A 10,270-nucleotide genomic window follows, 5' to 3' on the forward strand; every position below is an offset into this window, starting at 1 on the left:
GGGCCGGGGCACGCACCTCGTCGCCGCGTCGTTTATTCGTTGGTCACGGAAAAGACGCCCACCCGCACCTGCGATGAGCGCGGGGTTGGCTACGTGCGGCGCGAAAGGAGTTCAACGTACGCACACCCGGCGAACATCGCTTGTATGTCGCGGTGCACAAGCTGCACAGTTAAAAGTAAAAGTATCTAATGGGTGACGTTTTGGGTGATGGTCCTTCATAGCGCAAGGAGGGTCATTGAAACGCCACCCATTGTATCTCCTTTGACTCCAAGGTTCTCAACTTCCCTCCCATAGCCAAACACACACAAGGTGTTGGCCAAAACATCCCAAAGCTGAAAAAATTATTCCATTGGGGTCACTCACGTTGGCAGCCGCCCTCTAATGAAGAAACTTGGCTGGACCCTCCCGAGTCTTCGAGACTCGTCAGGGCTTTCCTGGGTGACCAAGCGTAGGAATGGTAAACACTCCGTGTGGAGCTGATGTCACCCAGTGAGATACATCAGTGTTGAGATGTTAACTCCCTCGCCTGGTCTACAGGAGGTTGTGGGATCGATCCCAACCCTGACGCCTGCTGTCTATTTAGAGTTTGCATGTTCTCTCCGTGATCGCGTGGATTTCGCTGTACATTTAGAAACATGCTTCTGAAAAAAAGCTAGACAGTAAACCCCCTCGATTCGCGATGATTGTGTTCTTGGAAACGCTCGCGAATGCAGAAACCTTGTTCCAATGGGAAAAGTGGGGTTCGGTTCCTCGTACGAGTGAACATGGAGGGGGGGGGGGAATGGTAAATGTTTAAGAACAATGACAATAAATAATAGAATTGTGAATAACAATGTTTCCATCACCTTTGATGATTTGATGACAATGGAGGTGGTGTAGATGGTGAGGAATGCAGCAGGGAAAAGCAGGTGTTTGATCACAACGCCGCACAGCTGTTATCATTCCAGCACTGGGCAGCGCTGCCCGCAACACTTTCCCCGACTGCATTCGCGTTCCTTTTAATGGACTTCGCAGTCGACTCGTTTCTTCCTAAATGTATCGGCGAGTCCACTAAGTAGGTATCAAGTAAAAATGCCAACAGCGAGTTCAGAGCGGGATTCCTGCCAGGCTGAGAACAAAGCGGGCAGCCGAGGGGGCGCGCCTACTCTTCGCAGCAGACAGTTTCAATGTCACAAAGTTCTGCACGCAACCTCCCCGGTGCCGGTGGCCTGGCACGACGTTCACTCGCGAGTACTCGAGTCCGGCGGGTCGCGAATAGGGAATGAGTACACATTCAGTAACTCGCGAATAGGGAATGAGTACACATTCAGTAACTCGTGAATAGGGAATGAGTACACATTCAGTAGCTCGCGAATAGGGAATGAGTACACACTCAGTAACTCGCGAATAGGGAATGAGTACACATTCAGTAACTCGTGAATAGGGAATGAGTACACATTCAGTAACTCGCGAATAGGGAATGAGTACACATTCAGTAACTCGCGAATAGGGAATGAGTACACATTCAGTAACTCGCGAATAGGGAATGAGTACACACTCAGTAACTCGCGAATAGGGAATGAGTACACATTCAGTAACTCGTGAATAGGGAATGAGTACACACTCAGTAACTCGCGAATAGGGAATGAGTACACATTCAGTAACTCGCGAATAGGGAATGAGTACACATTCAGTAACTCGCGAATAGGGAATGAGTACACATTCAGTAACTCGCGAATAGGGAATGAGTACACATTCAGTAACTCGTGAATAGGGAATGAGTACACACTCAGTAACTCGCGAATAGGGAATGAGTACACATTCAGTAACTCGCGAATAGGGAATGAGTACACATTCAGTAACTCGCGAATAGGGAATGAGTACACATTCAGTAACTCGCGAATAGGGAATGAGTACACACTCAGTAACTCGCGAATAGGGAATGAGTACACATTCAGTAACTCGTGAATAGGGAATGAGTACACATTCAGTAACTCGCGAATAGGGAATGAGTACACATTCAGTAGCTCGCGAATAGGGAATGAGTACACATTCAGTAACTCGCGAATAGGGAATGAGTACACATTCAGTAACTCGCGAATAGGGAATGAGTACACATTTAAACGTATTGGCGGTACACCGGTGCACGCTATAGGAAAATAAAACGAACATTTCTGCAATAATTTACTTTATTTTCCTGCAATTCACAACCCCGGTCAGAAAATCTTGCGAGGTGGTGCATCAAAACCAGTTCTCGTGATGTCGAAGCAGTCAGAAGATGAATGTCACGGGTAGCTGAACACGAAGCTTCACAGTGGTGATGGTTGGCTCTGTGTTTATATTGGAAAACCTTGTCCTTAAATAGCATTTGCTTGTTCACAAAAGATTAATATTTTCACCATTTATTGTTGCCATGACAACAACCCTAACCTAACCCTAATGATCCCAACGCTCTGCTTGCCGTTCTATCCATCGGCAGTTCCAGACGACGAAGATGATGCACCAGTCCCACCTCAGGCTCGTGATCCAACGCAAGAAAGCTGCTGCTGTTGTTGCTGTTCCAGGCCTCTCGGTTAGCCCAAAAAATTGCGTACCCCGGACCCAAATCAACGGTCAACATTTACCTTTTTAGCGAGTCTCAGTCGACTGAATAAACATTTCAATCACGCTAAACTTGGCGACAGGGTCAATTAAAGACTGATAAACGGATTTGCTGGTTCAAATGTAGATTTCAGGCTTTTACGAGGTCCAGTGTGTTATGTTGCACCAGTGTACCACCAATACGTCCATTTAGTAACTCGCGAATATGCGAAACTTGCAAATCCAGAACTCGCGATGGCGATGGTTTAGTAGGCCTTACCTGGTAAAATAAAAAGTTAAGTTTTTAGCTCAGATTGCCCGTCATCACGGCACGAATCATCACAACGCCCTTCGTCAAGCCACCCATCACCACGCCGGCAATCACGACTCGGCGCCCGCGATCACGGCGTCCATCATCCCAGCGCGTGCCGAGTGTACAGCGCCTCGTAGCGCGCGACCTGCTGCGCCGTGAGCGAGGGCGGGATGAGCCGCAGGGCACGCAGGAAGTGCTCCTGCCGCACGCGCTCCACGTCCACACCCTCGTCCGCCATGGCCAGCAGCGCCGCCTGCACCGCGGGGGGGGGGGGGAGAGTGGGGGGGTGCAGGAAGCGACAGATTTCAGCCACCGCCAGATCCGACGGGACCCGTCGTGCCGACGGTCTCCGTGGCCCTCCCCTCCCGTGATTGGGGCGTCTCCTTGCTGCGTTTCAAGAGTCCGTTACATTGCTTCACGTTGCGGCGTCAGCTAGCACCTCTAGTGGCTGCAGGGGTCACGCGATTTCCGTTACGCGCGGCACACGAACCGCCAGCCCGTTCCGGCGCAGTGGTGAACGCAACGGCCAAGTTCCGTTCCCAGACACGGCTCGCATCGGTGGCAAGCCGTGTCCGGACCTGCCCTAGGCCTCTCCGAGGTCAACTCGGCCTTCAACGAGTACCTGCTGAAGTGCGTATAAAAAATACATCAGCAGTGGAAAGACAAAGGTGGCCAGGCGTGGTGGTTGTCACACCACCAGCCTGTGCACTTACTGGGCACCCATTTGCGTGTGAACGTGTGTGTGAACGTGCGTGTGAGCGTGTGGGTGTGCATGTGAACGTGCGTGTGTGGGTGTGAATGTGCGTGTGAGGGTGTGAATGTGCGTGTGAGGGTGTGCGTGTGAGGGTGTGCGTGCGTGTGAACGTGCGTGTGTGCGTGTGAACGTGCGTGTGAACGTGTGTGTGAACGTACGTGTGTGCGTGTGAACGTGCGTGTGAACGTGCGTGCGTGTGAACGTGTGTGCGTGTGAACGTGCGTGTGTGCGTGTGAACGTGTGTGTGCGTGTGAACGTGTGAACGTGTGAACGTGTGTGCGTGTGAACGTGTGTGCGTGTGAACGTATGTGTGCGTGTGTGCGTGTGAACGTGCGTGTGAACGTGCGTGTGAACGTGCGTGTGTGCATGTGTGCGTGTGTGTGAACGTGCGTGTGTACGTGCGTGTGTGTGTGAACGTGCGGGTGTGCGTGTGAACGTGCGTGCATTACCTCGCTGCACACCCCCCTGAGGTCGGCGCCCGTGTACATGTAGGTCGCGTCGGCGAGCTCCGCCAGGGAGACGTCCTCTGCCAGGGGGACCAGCGCCAGTTGCAGCTGCAGGATGGCGAGACGCGTCTGTGGGCAGGGGGCGGAGGGAGGAGCTCATCGTGAGGCCGCCCGGAATGGACGCACGCTTAGAACGAGGTGGTGTTCACGATTCCATAACAACGTTGCTCTAAGCATTCCAATTGCACGGATTGAATGTTGTATTGGAGAATCACAATTTACGTTTGGGGGCCTCGGTTTAAAAAAACTCCTCTAAAGAAACTAAGTTTCCATTCATCGAGGAAACTCGCGCCACGATTGTCCGGATGGGGTCCCGGGTTCGTTGGGGCAATAGGTTCAACATGGCCGAATCTCTCACGCAAACCGAAGTGTGGAAATGTCAATCAGAGAACGAGCTTAATCTGTCTCTACACGCAATCTCACACTCGTCCCCGTTCACGTTATCAACGTCTCTGTATTTGCCTTCAGCGACTTCTCAACAATGCCAACGTAATTGTTCATTTATTCATCGGCCAAAAAGGGGCCTTCCAATGAACGCCCAAATTTCCTGCTGGCCTAGATTTGAAGCTTTCGTGACTGCAAGGAATCATACTATTAGTTGTTTTGGTAAAGTCACGTAGGTAAAAAATGAAATAAAAATTAATAAAAGTAATAATAGAAATAAAATAAAAATCACATTATTTTATTTCTATTATTACTTTTATTAATTTTAAGTTCATTTTTTACCTACGTGACTTTACCGAAAAAACTAAGAGTATGACTCCTGCTGGCCTCCCCGGGCCGGGCCAACCAGGCGAGGGGGTCTGGCCTTGCAGCCTCTAGGCCGCTAGGCCGCTAGACCGACAGGCCGCTAGGCCGCTAGGCCGCTAGGCCGGCAGGCGGCTAGGCCGCTAGGCCGCTAGGCCGGCAGGCGGCTAGGCCGCTAGGCCGCTAGGCCGGCAGGCGGCTAGGCGGCTAGGCCGCTAGGCCGGCAGGCGGCTAGGCCGCTAGGCCGCTAGGCCGCTAGGCCGCTAGGCCGCTAGGCCGGCAGGCGGCTAGGCCGCTAGGCCGCTAGGCCGCTAGGCCGCTAGGCCGGCAGGCGGCTAGGCCGCTAGGCCGCTAGGCCGCTAGGCCGCTAGGCCGCTAGGCCGCTAGGCCGCTAGGCCGGCAGGCCGCTAGGCCGGCAGGCGGCTAGGCCGCTAGGCCGCTAGGCCGCTAGGCCGCTAGGCCGCTAGGCCGGCAGGCCGCTAGGCTGCTAGGCTGCTAGGCTGCCAGGCCACTAGGCAGCTAGGCTGGCGCGTGTGCGGACTCGGGCCGTGGCTCTCCGAGTGACGCGGCCGCTCGTGGCCGAGCCGCTTGGCACTGTGAGCTAGCAGGCAGGCATCGCTTCACCTTTGCGTCGGGCGGCGGAACGAAGATGACGCTGTCCAGCCGGCCCGGACGCACCAGCGCCTCGTCCAGCACCTCGGGCCGATTGGTCGCCGCGACGACCAGCACGTGCTGGTTCGACAGCTGGGGAGTGTAATGTAGGCATGTGAACTTCATTTGCACCGTACACAGCCAACCGTGCTAATAGGAGGCATAGGGGAAGGACAACAGACTAACCACAAAAAGCTGTTCTAAAGACGTAAGTTTTCAATCTATATTTAAAAGTGCTTGGCTCCAGTGGCTTCCGAATATTTGAAGAAAGAGCTTTCAGATGTGCTTCAGACGGCCACAGAAGCGCATCTGGAAGCACGCAATGCATTGACCGTCTTTGTTCGATGGTAAGCCAAAATCCACCGCCAGGATGACCGGAGTTCACGTGATGATGGTTTATGTTCCTTGATAAGATCAGCAGCAAGGCCGTGTGATTAATTTGCGGCAAGCACTTTGTGAGTGCGACCTTATAACGCATTCGTTCAGCAACCGGAAGCCAATGCAGCTCAGCGAGCACCGGACAGACACGGTCGGATCTTGCAGTGCCCGTCAAGGCACGTGCCAAAGACTATTATACACGCTGCAGCTTTCTAATGTTTTTGCCAAACGTCCTGTAGTGGGTTGCAATAATGGAGCCTTGTCGATACTATGCCACGTGTCACCGTGTTGGCTTTGTCACGACTCAATAGCAACCGAATGTGTTGTTGAGCCCGGAGATGAAAATTCTAAGGCCTGACTAGAATTGCAGGACCTGGCTATATTGACCAGAGCAGCCATTGGGCTCCAACCACGAGCCTCCGGGACGAGCGGCGAGCGTGCGGCCGCTGGGCCGCGTCGGTGATGCACCGGCGCCGCGAGCCGCTCGGCCACGGGGCCGCAGACGGCGCCCCGCGCTCGCTCGCTCACCTCCTCCTCCTCGCCGTCCACTCCCCCGCCCCCCCTCCTTTCGCCAGCGTCCACCCCGACGCCGTCCATCTCGCTGAGCAGCGTGGCGAGGGCGCGTTGCGCCACCCCGGCGGCGCGACCCCGCGACCCCAACAGCGCATCCACCTCGTCCAGGAAAAGCAGGCACGGGGCGGCCGCCCGCGCACGACGGAACACCTGGGGTGGTGGAGCATGGCGGCGAGGGCGGGCGTGGTGGCGAGCGTGGCGGAAAGGTGAGAGCGGCGATGATCACAATGGCGATCACGGTGTTGAGAGCGATGGTGAGAGCGATGGTAAGAGCAATGGTGAGTGTGGCGGTGAGGGCGGTGGTGAGAACGGTGGTGAGAACGGTGGTGAGAACGGTGGCGTGCCCGCACTGGGAGTCGAACCTGCGCGAGGTTTCTCTCGGTTTCGCCCACGTACGGCGACATCACCTGGGCGCCCGACACGCTGAGAAAGGCGACGCTGGCGCGCGCCGCCACCGCCCGCACCAGCGAGGTCTTGGCGCAGCCGGGCGGCCCGTAGAGCAGTGCGCCGCGCGGCAGGCGGGCGCCCAGACGCAGCAGCGCCGCGGGGTGCAGCAAGGGCCACTCCACGCACTGTGGAGGAGCAGCAGCATCAGCAGCAGCGCAAGACGTCATAATCATCATCATCACACAGCCAACGTCGCAGAATTTCGCGATGTACAAAACATCAACGCGCGTCCAACACCGTCGCACGACCTGTCCAACGTCGCCGCCGCCAATGCATCACGTGGCGTTGCCGCACGACGTCACCCAATGTGTAATACAGAGGTCACGTGGCAATCACGGTGCCACACGACGTCACGCTACCGTGACATTGCACGTCGCGTGGCCACATCCTCACGTGAAATCACAGACCACAAACGTCGCGAGTGGCTTGAGACTTTTAAAATCGAGGAGTCGCCAACCACGCCGAGTTCGTCATGCGGTCGAGCGGCGACCGTGTCGTCGTGTTTACGTCGCTGGAGCGACAAGTCTAGCAACTGTCTGGAGCGTATACGCGATGCAAAATCAGGAGCGATTGCTGGTCTGTGCTACGCACCCTGCATTAGTTTCGCTACTCGAAACACTCGGTAAACTGCCTCGCGACGTTTTGTTGGCTTTAGACGGACAAATCGTTTTTTCACGGCTGAGCTGCTGCTGCTGTGCAGCTCTCTGCTGTGTAATCTGGTCATACTGCACCCTGTTAGACACGACGTCCGACATTTCGCTCCAGATACTGGGAACTTATTCATGAAAGAAGGTCCCGGCATGTGCAGCGAACCAAACGCATACTGGAGAGATTTATCTCCATCCAGCGACGTTGAGCACCTTGGCGAGGCTAGTTTTATCGAGTCACCCTTCCTGGCATACCCCCCACGCGGGAGACCTTGACTCTGGAGGAGGGGGACACCACCTGCAGCAGGCGGCGCTTGACGTCATCCAGCCCCACGATGCGGTCCCAGCCTCCGGCCCCACCGCTCTCCAAGGCCGGCACGGCGGCGTCGCACCGCATGGCGGTCGGCCGCACCAAGCGCAGCGCGCTGCGAAAGTCGCTCATCTCCACGCGCACGGCCGGCAGCGCCCGCCGGGTCAGCTCGTCGCTCCGCTGCGGATGCTCTCCCTCCCCTTCCTCCTCCCCCCGTCCCTCTCTCTGCTCGTCCGCCAGCTCCACCGGGTTCGCCGCCGCCGCACGCTCTCCGCCGGCCGCTCGCCCGTCCGGCCCTCCGTCGCGCCCGGGCACCCCTGGCGGCTTCGCCCGCAGGAGGCGTCTCAGCGCGCCGACGGCCGCGTGGCGGCACAGCTCGGCGAGGTCGGCGCCCGCGTGGGCCGGCGTGAGCGCCGCGAGCTCCTGGAGGTCCACGCCCGGCGCCAGCGGCACACCCCGCGTGAGCACCGCGAGGATGGCGACGCGCTGCCGCTCCGTGGGCACGCCAAGCACCAGCTGACACGCGCGCCACCACCGCCATCATCATCGCCGTCATTAACGTCGTCACAATTGATAGGCCCATCACCAACAGTTACGTGACAACATCACAATCAATAACAATGCGGAAATCCCCATCACCACCATCATCATGATCACCATCACCACCATCGGCACCATCACCACCATCGGCACCATCATAACCATCACCACCATCATGATCACCATCACACCACCATCACCACTACTACCATCACTGCCACGTTCGTTCATTCATTCACACAAAGGAGCACCTCGCAGTCAAATCGCCCGGGCCTCCTCAGTGCCGGGTCCAGGGCCTCTGGCCGGTTGGTGGCGGCCACCACGAGCACGGTCCCGGTCCCGGGGCCCCCTCGCTCGCCGCGGGCCCCGTCCATCAGGGTCAGCAGCTGCGCCACGACGCGCGTGTCCACCGCGCCTCCATCCCCGCGCCGTGGGCACAGGGACTCCACCTCGTCAATGAAGAGAATGCACGGGGTCCCGGCACCTCCATCATCCTCATCATCACCACCATCACCACCACCACCACCGTCCTGGGCGGGAGGCGTCGCCAGCGCCAGGGCCCGCGCGAAGGCGGCGCGCAGCGCGGCCTCGGCGTCTCCGGGCCGCGGCCCCGCGACGTCCGAGCCGTTGATGGACACCAGCTCGGCCCCGACCTCGTCCGCCACGGCGCGCACCAGCCGCGTCTTGCCCACGCCGGGCGGCCCCGCCAGCAGGAGACCTCCCGGGGGGCCCGACAGGCGCAGGCGCCGCAGGGCGCGCGGGAACCTCGCGGGCAGCAGCAGCAGCTCCCGCAGCCGCTCCGCCTCGGCGTCCAGGCCGCCCAGGGGGAAGCCGACGAGGCGGCTCCGCTGCCGCCTCCGCTTGGCCCGCAGCGCCGAGAGGAAGCGGCGCACGGGAGAGACGCGCGTCACGAAAATCTCGGTGCGACTGTGCACGAGCATGGCCACGGAGCACGCCGCCTCCCCCTCCTCCGGCTCCTCTCTTCTCACCGTCGTCTCATCCCCGGGGGGTCCCTCCTCCTCCTCCTCCCCCAAATCTGCCGGCCTGCTCTCCTCGGCCCCCTGGCCGCCCCGCTGGGCCTCGGCTTGGGCTCGCCGCACGAGCACGTAGAGCACGGGGTGGCCGTGGCCCGCGACGCGCAGCGCGCAGCCCGGGAACACGAGCGCTCCCCGCAGCAGCTCCCGCGTCACATCGCGCAGCTCGGCCGCCGTGGGCAACGCGGAGGTGGCGGCGGCCGCGGTCTCGCCGCCGCCGCCGCCGCCCCCGGGCTCGGGAGCAGCGCACACGGCCGTGACGAAGAGGCGCTTGGCGCGGACTCGCGGGAGCGCGCGGATCCGGTGAAGGGGAATCCGCGCGGGCAGCGCTGGGTCGCGTCCTCCCACGCCCCCGGCCTCTCCGCCGCCGCCGCCGCCGTCGTGATCGGGGTCTGCCCCGAGCAACGCGGCGAGGCTCCCGCAGCGCGCGTCCACCTCAACGTGGCCCTCTGCCAGGTCGGGCCGCGGCCACGCGGCGCACAGCAGCAGCCGCTCCTCCCCGACCGCGTCTCGGTCCAGCGAGAAGCGCAGGGGCGCGCCCAGCAGGCGGACCCCGAGCGCTCGCAGCGCCCCGGGGCCCAGGCGGCAGCGCTGACTGCTCGAGTCGCCGAGCTCCGCGGGGTGGAGGCACAGAGACGAGGGCCCCGCGAGCGAGAGGCGCGCGGCTCCACGCGCCCCAGCCGGGGACGCCATGGCTCGGCCGCTCCCTCCACGAGCCCGGGGCGCGCGAATCTCAACTCACGATGCAGTCTTGTTGCTGCTGTTGTTGTATCTACTGCTGTTGTTGTTGTGTCTCCTGCTGTTGTTACTA

At 59.1% G+C, this 10,270-nt stretch overlaps 1 protein-coding gene across 2 annotated transcripts; it reads right to left on the reverse strand.

The window, feature by feature from the left end:
- Positions 1 to 2,012: 2,012 nt before the first annotated feature.
- Positions 2,013 to 10,270, reverse strand: AFG2B (AAA ATPase AFG2B). Of its 2 annotated transcripts, XM_078861858.1 has the most exons (7): positions 8,677 to 10,270; positions 7,874 to 8,401; positions 6,844 to 7,053; positions 6,437 to 6,631; positions 5,504 to 5,623; positions 4,076 to 4,201; positions 2,885 to 3,125 (listed from the first exon to the last, which is right to left on the reverse strand). In XM_078861858.1, exons 1-7 carry the CDS (start codon positions 10,150 to 10,152, stop codon positions 2,973 to 2,975), a joined length of 2,808 nt encoding a protein of 935 aa, XP_078717984.1. In that variant the 5' UTR covers positions 10,153 to 10,270; the 3' UTR covers positions 2,885 to 2,972. The 2 variants fall into 2 exon arrangements, with proteins under 2 accessions (XP_078717983.1, XP_078717984.1); XM_078861857.1 differs by having other exon boundaries at positions 2,013 to 3,125; positions 6,437 to 7,053.

Source organism: Lampetra fluviatilis, chromosome 13, assembly GCF_964198595.1.
Source record: "Lampetra fluviatilis chromosome 13, kcLamFluv1.1, whole genome shotgun sequence".
In the NCBI taxonomy this organism is placed as follows: domain Eukaryota; kingdom Metazoa; phylum Chordata; class Hyperoartia; order Petromyzontiformes; family Petromyzontidae; genus Lampetra; species Lampetra fluviatilis.